Source organism: Accipiter gentilis, chromosome 3 (genome assembly GCF_929443795.1).
Source record: "Accipiter gentilis chromosome 3, bAccGen1.1, whole genome shotgun sequence".
Lineage (NCBI taxonomy): Eukaryota > Metazoa > Chordata > Aves > Accipitriformes > Accipitridae > Astur > Astur gentilis.
Genome location: NC_064882.1, coordinates 34,826,687 through 34,840,872, shown reverse-complemented (window position 1 = coordinate 34,840,872; position 14,186 = coordinate 34,826,687). Strand labels below are relative to the sequence as shown.

At 39.4% G+C, this 14,186-nt stretch overlaps 1 protein-coding gene across 1 annotated transcript in view; it reads right to left on the bottom strand.

Annotated features, from left to right (window-relative positions):
• STK32B (serine/threonine kinase 32B) overlaps window positions 1-14,186 on the bottom strand; it is a 182,931-nt gene that overhangs the window by 13,764 nt on the left and 154,981 nt on the right. The window contains exons 10-11 of the mRNA XM_049794716.1: window positions 11,026-11,157; window positions 10,189-10,253 (exon numbers count right to left, since the gene is read on the bottom strand). Of these exons, the coding sequence (XP_049650673.1) occupies window positions 10,189-10,253; window positions 11,026-11,157 (197 nt within the window). The remainder of the gene's footprint in view (window positions 1-10,188; window positions 10,254-11,025; window positions 11,158-14,186) is intronic.

The following is a 14,186-nucleotide window of genomic DNA, read 5'->3' as shown; positions in this document are numbered from 1 at the left end:
GTCCCCCTGCAGCCCACGGAGGTCCATGGGGGAGCAGATCTCCACCTGCAGCCCAGGGAGGACCCCACGCTGGAGCAGGTGGGTGCCCGAAGGAGGCTGTGACCCCGTGGGAAGCCTGTGCTGGAGCAGGCTCCTGGCAGGATCCGTGGAGAGAGGAGCCCACGCTGGAGCAGATTTTCTGGCAAGACTTGTGACCCCACAGGGGACCCACGCTGGAGCAGTTCGTGAAGAACTGCAGCCCATGGGAAGGACTCACATTGGAGAAGTTCATGGAGGACTGTCTCCCGTGGGAGGGACCCCACGCTGAGCAGGGGAAGAGTGAGGAGTCCTGCCCCTGAGGAGGAAGGAGCGGCAGAGACAACGTGTGATGAACTGACCCCAACCCCATTCCCCATTGCCCTGCACCGCTGGTGGGGAGGAGGCAGAGAAAATCAGGAGTGGAGTTGAGCCCAGGAAGAAGGGAGGGATGGGAGGTAGCTGTTTTAAGATTTAGTTTTCATTTTCTCATTACCCTGCTCTGATTTGATTGATAATAAATTGAACTAATTCCTCCAATTCTGTTTTGCCCATGATGTAATTGCTGAATGATGTCCCCCTGTCCTTATCTTGACCCAGGAACCTTTTGTTATATTTTCTGTCCCCTGTCCAGCTGAGGAGGGGAGTGATAGAGCAGCTTTGGTGGGCACCTGCTGTCCAGCCAGGGTCAACCCACCACAAAAGCTAGTCTGGCTTTGCCTGATTATTGGGACCTGACAATAAACATTCTCAGACTGGAATAAGCATCTCGGAGGAGGCTGGTTCAGCCCTACCCTTCTCACAGCAGCAAGCTTCCAGGAATCAGAGCGTGTGAGTTGCCAGGGAGCAACCACAGCCTGCACTGACCTCTCTGCTGGCTCATCTCTCCACCTATTCCTCATGCAAGATTTTTCTGCCAGAGTCCAAAACTTAGATTCACAAGAAGTCTAGTTAACCAGACAGCTCTTTCATTCCCTGAAGGATGGCCCCCCAAAGGAAACTTAGCTGGTCATTCATTTGGGATCGCACAGCAGAATTTGCAGCCTTTAGTTAATCACCAAACCTCCCTAATGGGGAAGGTGGGTGCCTGACACATGGATCCACAGAACCCACTGTATTGAACACCAAGCCGTCTAGGCTAGTCACTAAGGTGCACACACGACAGGAGTACATATCTTGCCCGAGGTGGGACACAGGAAAATTATCTCCAGCTGGGTTTCAGAACCCCAAGGTCTTCCCAGTGGATGGGTGCCTGATGTCCCCTGAACCACAGCAAGGGACAATCTGAATCTTAGCTAAATCTCTTACTGCCCTGTCTGCTTTACTTTCCCTGTTTCCAAAAAGGAGATATATATGTACTTGCATATGTACTTGCATATATGCATGCATATATATGTACATTTTACTCTGCAATCCTTGTGCTATTATGGACACTCTATAAGAAAATGGAGACCTTATAAGCAGTGAGAAAGCATAAAAGTACATACCCAGCCATCTCACCTAACAGAGAGTCCCATCTCTCATAGTGGCCCATTTCAGACACTAGTGGACACTGTCAAAGAACAAGCCAAATGGAGACAAATGTCTGCTTTGGCATATCCTCCTCGCTTCTGATGTTTCCAGACATCCCAAACCAATGAGTGCATCGGAGGTCTCATGTCTCATGGACCTTGATGCATTTTTTCCCATGAATTTCTCTAATCCTTTTCTGAATCTTTTCATACATTTAGCATCCAAAGCATCACTTGGCAATGGGCTGCATCACACAAAAAAGCATGGTTTGTTTTCTTTTAAACCTGCAGCCTGATAACTTTGTGACATTGAGTTACGAGAAAGGGTGAATAATCATTGCTTAGTCATCTTCTCATTAAGTTTCATAACATACTATTATTTAACAAGTTTCAGTCTTTTCAGTTGCCTCTTGTCTGAGTTTAAACTAGTTCAAGTCTATGAAATCCTTCAATGTGAGCCATGCCACACCTCCAATCCTGTTTTTCTTTTTTTGCAACCATTCTCAGTCCTTTGTAACTTTTTTGCCATAAGGAAGGCGACTGCGCACAGAATGGAAGATGTGGGCGTATGTATATGAACTTATCTCTGTATACACACAATGACATCTTGATGTTCATTTCTCTATAGGTTTCTTTGCAGTTATGAGTGTATTAACACATTTTAGTTGTCCACTAAGCATTGTGCTATCCACAGTCTTTTCAAAATCTCTCTCCTTCATAACTGAAGCTAGTTTAGAGTCTATTGTACTAAAGGTAAAGTTTAGATTATTTTCTTCCTAACGTATTTGCATTTATCAGTACTGAATTTCACCTGCCATTTTCTTATTACCCTGCAACTCAGAACCATCACTATCACTATCTACTGCAGTCCTCTGCAGTCAGATTTAGTTGTGACTACTCTGGTATCATAAGTGGACTTTGTCACCTCACCATTCACCTCCCTTTCCAACTCATTTATGAACATATTCAACAGATACACAAAGTATCAGAATGACTGGCAATAATAATGTTATACCATTACTGGCTTGTTTCTGCGTTGCTTCAGCAACTGTCCCCAAAATGCTTTCCTAAACCAGGATGAGTTCAGTCTTCATGACTCATTCTTAAATTTAAGGAGAGTCGTAACAAGCGAGAATTTATGCTAGTGAGGGACATGAAGAAAGCTGAAAAGAAATCATGAAGGTAAGCCCCTATGGTCACTGAACGGTCATGACCTGTTATGCAGCCTTCATTTATCACAGATATGATGTCTTCCATGTAACCTATTAAAAAAAATAAAAATCTTATATGGTGCTCAGAATCATACAGTTTTAGTTCCTCTCCAAAATCTGAGATGTGCAAATGAAGATTTTTCTTTTCTCTGCCTATGAATCGACTTTGATTAGTTTTTATGAGGTATGTTTATGTTTAATTTTCTGTAAATGGCAATGAATTGCTGACCTACAGTGCTGAGGATCTGCATCTTATGATGATCTGCATCTGCATGTTATCGTGAACCTCCCAGGACCACATTTCAGCAGAGAGAATGCTCTGATATATGCACCCCACCCCACCCCACCGAAACTTTCATTCCCAGTTTAATGTCCATTTGGTGAAGTGTAGCCACTACAATGGTATGGTTACTTGTTTAGGAAAACTTCAACCATTTTTCCTGGAAGGCTTTGAAAATGAGGTTCCAGATACTCATTAAACTTTTTTTTTTTTTTTTTCCTCCATGAAACCGTGAGGGGAATACATTATTGAAATGATGGCTTTTGTATGACCACTCTTTTCTCAAAAAAAGTGAATTTGAAGGTATGCCTACAGAAAATTTACCATCTTGGATCTGCTATGCTCAAATCTTTAGGCAGCTTGGCTCACAGAGAAGAGACAGTTGGACTGGTAATTCTAAGCCAGTAATAACGAGCAGGAATCAAAGGCAGAAGTGAAAGGGCTTGTGTGACCAAGCAGCACTTATTAGTACCCAAAACCAAACCAGGTTCAACCATGTTCAGAAAGGCATCTTTCTAATTAGGTGAGATTGCTGGACCAATCTCCAAAAGCAGACATATCCATTACAAAAGGGACAAGAAAGAGGTCAGTGAAGAGCAGTGCAACAACTTGAAATGCCCAGAAAGAGATGGATTTAAACTGAATTAAGGTCAGCAAAAGTGGCAAGAAAAGAAAAGTTGTGCTGTAGCCTCATCCAAAAAGCATTCAGATATTATGGGGATTATGGTAATATAAATATCTCCAGAGACAGTAAGTGACATATAATACCTATTAAGAAAAGTACATTCAATGAGGTATACTGCAAATCATTATGAATATTCAATTCCAGTCAAACCAAAATGAAAGAGAGCACTCAGGGACTCTGGATTTGAAACTGAAAAGACAATTGAAAAGAAAGAAAAGGAACTACAAAAAGAGAGATAATAAATTTAATCTTATAAAAAGTGCAGAGAATATTAAGCAAGCTTTTCACCTATGATATGGACAAAATCAGACCATGATTTTAAACATCTTAATATGCTTAAAATATGTCCCCTCAACTTTTGCTGTTTATTCTGGGAATGGAGAGCTGTCTGTTCACCTAGAGCTGTTTAGTAACTTTTAGGAAAGAATAGGTATGGCCAAACAGTAGGATTTATAGTAGGAAAACAGAGGGAAATGTGCAGCAGCCATCTGACCCTTCAATTTCGGGCAGAATTTTTTAGTGTGGTTGCATTGAACAAATACTGAGAAGAGAAATAAGGTGTACTAGTAGGTTAGGAAAGAGGCAAGCCTGTTCACATCAATGGAGACTAGACAGCTGAATATCACAGCAATGCTATTGCATGATATTAATATTAATTAAAAAACCTCCAACTTCATAATCATTAGTAAGTTTTTTGAAAGTTTCCACTAGAATTGTTAAAAACATGGATATTTTGCTCATCACTCCATTGCATTTATTAAACTAGTTTTGCAGATTTCTAACCCGTTTTCATGTACATTGGATATATGAAATATATATTCTACTCAGTAAAAGGTGGCTATATGATGTAACTTTCATGAGCAGGCTGATAATTTTGATGAAAAGTTTATAAAGTGTCTAACTGAAGGATTATTCTGCTTGTGGAGCAGATATTTCCTGTGTTTTCTCCTCTGTTCTTTGTTTGCTCAGCCCTTTAATCTTAAAGACATCTTTCAGGGAGAAGTAGAAGCTCAGGAACGATAGAGTAAGAAATATGATTCCACTACAAGCAAATGTTGAATCTATTTCTTCATTTTTGGCTATTTCAGGTTTTGGACATTCATAAACAGATGTAGATGTATGTGAAGATTAGTCTAGTGATAATGGCACAAAAATAGCAAAATAATCTGTGCTCAGATTTTTAATAAAGCTATAAAAAAACAGTGTGGTTTTACCCATACAATATTTCTTCCCCACCCCAAAAAAATTGAAAATATAGCCTACAGCTTCTAAATGAGATCAGGTTCTTGAAAAATTGCTGGCAAGTCTATGGAAATAAAAATTCAGATACTGCAGAATGTTTGATGCTGCATTTCTAGATATAATAAAGCTTCTATCCATAGAAATAGATTTAAAACCAGAAAACAAAAAATCATTTGTCAGCAAAAGGACCCAAATGAGTCCCTGAAATTATCTTCAGATCATATTCTCCAGCCAAGACCCAGTGCGTGGACCATTTTTAGACCACAGTTTATTTAGTTTATGTGTTCAAAACCAAGTAAGATATTTTACTGACAATCTTAAGAAGAATAGAATACATTTCCTGCACCACATTCTAACTTGGATTGTAAAAGGGTTTTCCTATGTTATTTTACTTTGGATCAGGTCAGTGTGTACCCCTCTCTTAAAGATACTGGAAGATAGTGTCAATGTGGACAGATGACATTTATTCATGTCGTATCAAAAGACACATATGTATTTTAATTTGTAGCTCACATCCACTGAAATATCGATGTTAGTAAGAATAAAGGCTTGAATGAAACAACACTTCAGCCACTCTGGTATCTGAAGCTCTGGAAAAATAAAATCAAGATAAAATCTGCTTACAGTGTAAGGGATTTCATTCTGGAGGCTTAATGTTTTCCTGCACAAATGAAGATGAAGGTATAAAGCTACCTCTTCAGAACAGCTTAGACGTTTTACATGTAGTAGAAAGTATTTTCAACCCATGAATGTTGCACATCCCTAAAGCTGCTGTTCCATTATACGAGTGTCCCAAGGCAAACTACATTGGGGGTGGAAGATGAACATGGCCCTTATTTAGTTTTCCTTAATCCTTTTATTAAAAGAATGGTGTATCATAGGAATGACCGTTGACTTGGATCACAGAAAGACTTTGGAATGTTCAGTGTCCATTTTGCAGACATGAAAGCAGTATTCCCTTCAGATTTCACAAATTACCTAGACTGTTTTATAGGATTAACAGTAATGAGACCATGCCTAGCTAAACTGAAGCATAGAACTACACCTGGACTTCTTTTCTATAACCTCCATTTTTAGCCCACAAGACAGTCTTGCACTCATGCAAATATTAGGAAATATTTAATTTTTTTTTTCATTTTCTGGAAACTTTGCTTGATAGGGTTGTTTTCTGGCTTTTTTTCTACAGAGTGACTGGGAATAGTTTGTAACCCCTCCATTCCTCCTCATCTCCCCAGTGACTTCTGAATAACATCAACAGAAGACGCTCTGTGATCAGGAGTGTGTAAGTAAAGATACACAAATCTAACTTGTGTTACCCATTGCTGATAAGCACTGACTACACTTTTTTGTCCAGGAAGCCCTGTGCAATTAAATCCAATATATAAAGAAAACAGCTCATATCTTGGCTCCAAGTCCTCCTTTCCTAATTCCTGATTTAACAAAACACATTTGTTCTATCATTCTGCAGCGTATGTTTGTGCTCTCTGACTGTATACAACATTTTAATTCTTCAAATCTTTCATCATATCTCATAACTGTTCAAACCATAGATATCAGCTACTTAGTTAAACTACAGTCCAGCCAAATAAATTGCATTCAAGGACAAGGTAAGACTTACCGAGAAGTTTTATTGCCTGAATGCTGCCAGTAAAGCAATATGGAAAAACATCAGCCTTTTTAACTGAGCCCACTCGTTTGAAAGTTTGGCTTAGCTGAAATGGACTCATCTTGCTTAAAACATTCCTATAAATACCAGTTTCCAACTACTTAACTATGGAAAGCAATAGAAAAGTGAAAATTTGCACATTCTCTCTTTGCTGTCATTAACTGAAACTATTAAGTTACTTCTTTCAGTCACCTCAATTATTTTTTAATTCTTTTTAGCCTAGTAAGCCTTTTCTTTACACACACACACCCCCTCCCCCCAATCTGCAATCTGAGAGTCTCCTGTGCTTCTTGGAAAGAAAATATGGCATATTTCAAGATATGCAGTATATGTTGCAGGATGAAATATATAAAGTGAAAAAGAGACACAGCCTAGAAGCATCAGCAAAACATTCAATAAAAACAGATTCTGCAATTTTACGAGTATTGGATTGCAAGATGCTGTGGAACTGGGATGGTTAACATTACACTCTGACTAAACATTACTACCTGACTTTTTGTTGCTCAGTTAGAAACATCTGAAATTTTTCCTTGAATCCTTTCATTCTCATCTTTTCCCTTGAAAGATGGGCTAATTGTTTGATTCTCACTTTCTTAGGATTTATGTAATGTTCTGTGCCACTGAAGTAAACTGTGCAGAAGGCTTAAATCACAACAGAATGTAGATTTTTGAAGCTGAATATAATGAATATTCATAAGGAGGTATGCAGATATTTTCAAATGGCTAGACTATATAAGGAATTCTGGTCTACGTAGAGGAACGTGGAGGAATATCAAAACATCCGGGTGTGTAAATCTGAGGCTGATTTAAAGATCTGCTTGGGATTGACACCTCACCTAATGGTATGATCGTATATTATTGGATATTGTGTTTGTAGGAACAGTTAATGTCTTTCAGCATCTGCAGCTGTTCCTAAGAACTTCTTTGGCCATGTGGCTTTGGAAATCTGTGTAAGCACAGCCTCAGCCTCTACAATACAGCCTTGAGGGCATAGAAAGGTCTAAGGAAACCCACCATAAATTACTCTGGTGTATACTGTGTAGCCTCTTCTCTCCAGTATGATGACATCTCTGTCTGGCTGTCCTGGTTTCAACTGGGGTAGAGTTAATTGTCTTCCTAGTAGCTGGTACGGTGCTATGTTTTGAGTTCAGGATGCAAAGAATGGTGATAACACTGATGTTTTCAGTTGTTGCTCAGTAGTGTTTAGTCTAAAGTCAAGGATTTTTCAGCTTCTCATGCCCAGCCAGTGAGAAAGCTGGAGGGGCACAAGAAGTTGGCACAGGACACAGCCAGGGCACCTGACCCAAACTGGCCAACGGTGTATTCCATACCATGGGACGTCCCATCCAGTATAGGAACTGGGAAGTGGGGGGGCAGGGAATCGCCGCTGGGGGACTGGCGGGGTGTAGATCGGCGGGTGGTGAGCAATTGCCCTGCGCATCATTTGTACATTCCAATCCTTTTATTACTACTGTTGTCATTTTATTAGTGTTACCATTATCATTGTTAGTTTCTTCTTTTCTGTTCTATTAAACCGTTCTTATCTCAACCCATGAGTTTTACTTCTTTTCCTGATTTTCTCCCCCATCCAGCTGGGGGGAGGGGGAGTGAGTGAGTGGCTGAGTGGTGCTTAGTTGCTGGCTGGGGTTAAACCACAACACTGTCATTGCTTTTATTTTGTTCCCATTAACTTGAATTCACTTTGCACTTCAAAAGTTTCCCACCTGCTTCCCCCCCTTATTAATATTTTTATCTTTGAAAAGTATTACAGAAGTCCCTCCATGTCCTTCTTTAGCTCTAATACAATTTAAAAAAGAAATGTTTGTGGTCTGGCTTTAGACAATGCAGGATCTGTTGTAGGTCTATACTAAATATTTTTCTTTTACCTTGTCAAAGCCAATCAAGTGATGACTGAAACACATGCTGTTCTGAATGAAGTGCATATGTTTTATCTTTTGCTTCCATTTTACTTGTACTCCATTTAAACTTCTCTTTGATCTTGCATCAGCCTCTCAGAGTCCTTTATAGCTTGTTGTTACTGTAGTTGTGCAATATGAAACAAATGAAAAAACTTCCTATGCACTGCTAAAAAAGATTTAAGAATAACACAGTAAAATCATGTCAAAAGAAATCGTTCAATGCTAGTGAACACACACAATATGATTTTGAAATCATTTTACAAAATCTGGTATTTTATTTTATCTTTCAAAAATTGCTATATACTGGGTTTCCTTGATATATAGCTTTGGAGTAGATGAGAGAGTCATATCTGGAATGCACTAGTTGTATGAACAACTGCTTGGAAACACATTAAATTGATTTATCAATGTAATCTTTTCCTAATCTTGTTATTACAATCTTAATCATTTTGATTTTTGTGGGTTATTAAAACTCCTACAAAGTTCAGGCATTCCTTAGTTCACTGATACTAGAACTGATTCAAAGTAGTCCACCAAGACCCTTCTGAAAAACTTTTATGAGCTGACATGGTCTGGCTTTTCTCGTCTATGGCTCTTACATAAACATATGGATCTCTGGTGCTAGAGATCATGCAAAATAACATGAAGAATCTGTCAGACCTTCTTTTTCTTTGTAAGTCCTCACTGTAGCTTCTGTGAGCAGTCAGTATTGGGTATAGACATGTACCAAAGATTGTAACAGGAAAAATGGGGTTATCTATGGCATAATTTCCTTCATGACCACATGTCAACTGTGCAAAGTTGACAATCTCTTTCCCAGTTTTAATTACGGAAGACAGTAATTACCTGCTTTGTAAGCATTAAGTAATATAGTCAAAACTTTTTAATTAATTTCTAACATTTCACAACTCCGCTAGAAAGGCTTGCAGATATAATTAGGTCAAATAAAACCACTGAATATACTTGGATGAAATGCAATAATTTGACCAAAGACACAAACAACTCCCCTTTTATAAGCTATATTTGTTAATACAAACAGGTCCGTAGTGTCTGCAACTCAAACACAGTGGACTATGTGAAATGCAGTGTATTAATTGGACCAGGAAGATTATTGACATCCCTGGGATTCAGACTTGTGTTCTATGAATTCTGGCTGAATCTTAGACTATGAAACACTTGCTTCAAGTCTGATATAGTTTTAATATTTAGCTCTGTTGAAATAAATAATGTTGAAATAAACTTTTTTATTGTGGTGAAGTATGAATAGTGTTTCCAAGTCAGAACACCGCAGTTCATATCATTAAAATTTCATGAGCTATCACTTCCTTTGGTTTTGTTTGAGTTGTGAGAAAGCAGCCCCTTGTATTGTATCTCCTTTGCTTAATTGCTAACAGTTTCTCTGGAGAGTGTCGGTGACATTTACCTTACGTCTCTAACATACTTTCACCACAAACACTGCTGCTTGCTTCCGGAGATGGAAGAACGACAAAACCATCACACCAGAGACTGTAAGAGGAAGAAATCAATGGAAATCCAGCCTTTTAGCCCCTGCTGCTGTGATCATTAATCACTTTTCCTTACACTGGGAGAAAAAAAAAAAATGGTTCTCAAATTAATTTCAGTAGTGAATGCTAAACAGGCATTAAGAAATGCACTTACTTCTCTCTGTTGAATATGATGAATTCTTTCCTAACGGTTTCCAAGCACTGCTGCAGGTGTACGTTCTTTAAAAAACAGCATGAATAGGTTGATTAAAAAAGATGGAAAATCATGTAAAAAAATCACAACAACAGAAACAATACTGAACAAAAAGGCTTATGAATGAATACTATCAAAAGGCTTTTGAAGACTCTTCAGAAGTGGGCCATGCTGGCACAATCAATCTTTCTTCCTTTTGGAAGAAGTGCCCCACAAAGAATTCCTGAGGACTTTTATGTCTGATAACTCTAAGAACAGCTTACATGAACATTCAAAAGCAGTAGCAACAGAATTTATAAAACCTCACTGAAATGAAAATTCAAGCCTGGAAAATGATTATTTCTTAATCTTCTCAGAAGTTTAGACTGTTTATACAATGAGTGTTTCTACATGGGACACATTAGTCAAGACTGCCAGAGACAGCTTTAAAACATTTATGAATAATGAGCTTTTCACCGCATACTTTTCATTTTTGGTACTAGGAGTGGATAAATACTCCTTGTAACTATCTGTCCGTGTGTGGGAAGCATATTTGCCAACTGGCAACACTTTTTCATACTTGAAAAGAGCATCTGTGAGAATCTTAAAAATTATTATAACTTAAACATGCTGTTACTATTTGACTGAAATAAATGGTTACTTTTCATCTTGCTTTGGAGATGGGTTATGCTATATGTAAAATGGCAGACATAGAGGTCAAGTGTATTTTCAGAGATGATAAAACTGAACTTAAATGAGTTTGTCTATTAAAAAGTGTAAATGAAATGACACTGACTGCAGTCACAGTCCACAGCTTACCAGTGGGCAGGTTTCCTTAGCTCCATCTTTGGATTTGTTTTTGGCAAGTCGCTTTTTCTTTTTATGGAGAGGCTTGGACTCTAAAATCATTTCTTCAAGTTCAAATGTAGGATCACAGTTCAGTCTTCCTTTCTGGTACAAAAGGATTGAAAGTTACTCTTTGAAGCATTATTGTGTTTTTGTAGTTTGCCTGGCAAGTGTTAATAGTATTAATAATGAATCTGCTTCCCAACAACATCTGTAAAATGAAAACTGTCTTTTTAGGCCTGGAGTGATGCTTGAAGTTTAAATAAGGGAGGTAAGATAAAAATCATATTATAAAGCAATTATAAAGAGTTAGATCCTCTTCCTAGTTATATACAGATGTACTGCTAGAGTGACTACATTATGTCACCCCAATGAGAGAAATTAATCTGGCCCAGAGTCTTCATCAAAATATCAGTTAGTGCTGTGGAGCATAAATGGCAACTATAATAGTGCAGGAAGGATGGGGAGTACCTCTAAGACCTTAGTTGTTAAAACCTGATTTTCTGAAGAGTTACAGGTATTCAGTTACCTAGCTCCTGTCCATGATAACAAAGGAAGGAGCAGGCCTTTTTTGGTTAGCAGCGTTTGTATCAAAAAATGGTTGATAGAATCATAGAATACCAGGTAGGAAGGGACCTCAAGAATCACCTGGTCCAACCTTTCTTGGCAAAAGCATGGTCTAGACAAGATGGCCCAGCACCCTGTCCAGCTGAATGTTAAAAGTGTCCAATGTTGGGGAATCCAGCACTTCCCTGGGGAGACTCCTGGAGAAAAGAAGGCTCCAGGGAGACCTTATAGCAGCCTTCCAGTACCTGAAGGGGCCTACAGGAACGCTGGAGAGGGACTTTTTACAAAAGCATGTGGTGATAGGACAAGGGGTAATGGCTTTAAACTGAAAGAGGGCAGATTTAGATTAGATGTAAGGAAGTTCTTCACTGTGAGGGTGGTGAGGCACTGGAAGAGGTTTCCCAGAGAGGCTGTGGATGCCCCATCCCTGGAAGTGTTCAAGGCCAGGTTGGATGGGGCTTTGAGCAACCTGGTCTAGTGGAAGGTGTCCCTGCCCATGGTAGGGCGGGGGAAGGGTGGAACTAGATGATCTTTAGTGTCCCTTCCAGCCCAAATCATTTTATGATTCTATGATTATTCCAATGGCTGAATGTTCTCATTGTGAAAAATTTTCCTCTTGTGTCCAGTCGGAATCTCCCCAGGAGTACCTTGCACACATTACCCCTTGTCTTTCCAATGTGACTCCTTGTAAAAAGGGAGTCTCCATCTTCTTTGTAGCCACCCTTTAAATACTGGAACATAATAACTGGAGATAAGGTCTCGCCTAAGCCTTCTTTTCTCAAGACTGAACAAACCCAGTTCTCTCAGCCTTTCCTCATATGGCAGGCTTCCCAGTCCTTTAATCATCTCTGTGGCCTTTCTTTGGACCCTCTCCAGCCTGTCCACATCTTTTTTGCATAGTGGGGACCAAAACTGAACACAATATGCCAGGTGTGGCCTGGCAAGCGCTGTGTAGAGTGGGATAATGACTTCTTTACCTCTGCTGGTGATGCCCTTGTTGATGCAACCCAGCATCCTGTTGGCTTTCTTTGCCACAGCAGCACACTGGTCACTCATATTGAACTTGTTGTCCACCAGGTCCCTTTCCACAGAGCTGCTCCCCAGCTGCGTAGATCCCAGCCTGTGCTGCAGTCCTGGATTATGTTTTCTCATGCACGAGACCTTACACTTGTCCTTATTGAACTTCATAAAGTTCATGCTAGCTCACTCTTCCAGCCTATGCAGGTCTTCCTGCAGAGTGGCTCTCCCTTCCGAAGTGTCCACTTCCCCACTGAGTTTGATAACATCAGCAAACTTCATCAGGGTACACTTGATCCCATCATCCAGATCACTTAGGAAGATATTAGCGTTGGGCCCAATACTGATCTCTGGGGGACCCCACTTGTGACAGGTTGCCAGTTTGAAAAGGAGGTATTTATCATCACCCTCTGGGTACGGCCTGTCAGCCAGTTCCCCACCCACCACACAGACCACTTGCCTAGACCATAACACATCGGTTTCTCTAGGAGGAGGCTGTGGGCAACTATATTGAAATCCTTGGAGAAATCCAGGTAGACAATGTCCACTGCTTGCCCCACATCAACCGAGCAGGTTACTTTATCATAGAAGGCGATCAGGTTTGTCAAGCATGATTTGCGCTAGGTGAATCTGTGCTGGCTTTCCCCTATCATGTACTTCATTCCAATCTATTATGCTTTTTCTACTCTATCCAATCTATTATGGTTTTTCTTACCTGTTACTTACATTACTTAAATAATCTGGATTCTCCATTTTTATGTTAATTTGTGATCCTTGAACCAAATCTTAAGATTCTTTGTTGTATCAGAAAATCCCTTTTTAAGCAGGATGATTGGAAACACCATTTCTATGTGGTTGTTTCCTTCCTTGATTCTTTTCAGATTCTTCCTTAATTCTTTTCAGGTTCTTGATTCTTTCAGATCTTTTCAGCATAAAAGTTTACAGGAGCATAGTTTATGCCTTGAGGGTTTTTTTTTTTTAGTTCTATTCATTAGTGCAATAAAGCCACTTCACGACAACATTTGGGATGAACTTTTCCTCTTATATTTAGGGATAAGAGCTAGGGTATGGCCAGAAATCTATGGTTCAGCTGAACCCAATAAAATTTTAAAAAGTCACAACTTGGCATCCTAGTTACTGGATCAGTGTTTTGCTACTCTTTTCATCAGAATAACAGGAGTTCCTTTCTTCTCCTCATTCTCTCAAAGCATTTTTTAAAAAAATTGCAAACAATTTGAATTGTGTGGTAGAAGATCTTAAAAGCAGCCTGTTTTCCTCTGGGACTTTCAAGAGTTCAATCACACCATTATCACCATCATGGTGGAAGTACTAACATAAGTCACATATAAATGGCAAATATTATTTAGCAACCAAAGACGCTAAGCAGTAAAACCACATCAGAAACCACTTGTATAACTTGTGGTATCCTACAGTGAACCATTTGATTTAGAGATCACTCCATCATTTTTATTCCTAGCAAAGTCTGTATATTCAAAGTATAATATTAAGCTCTCTGATGCCCTTTCCTGTATACTATCCAGTCAGTTTTA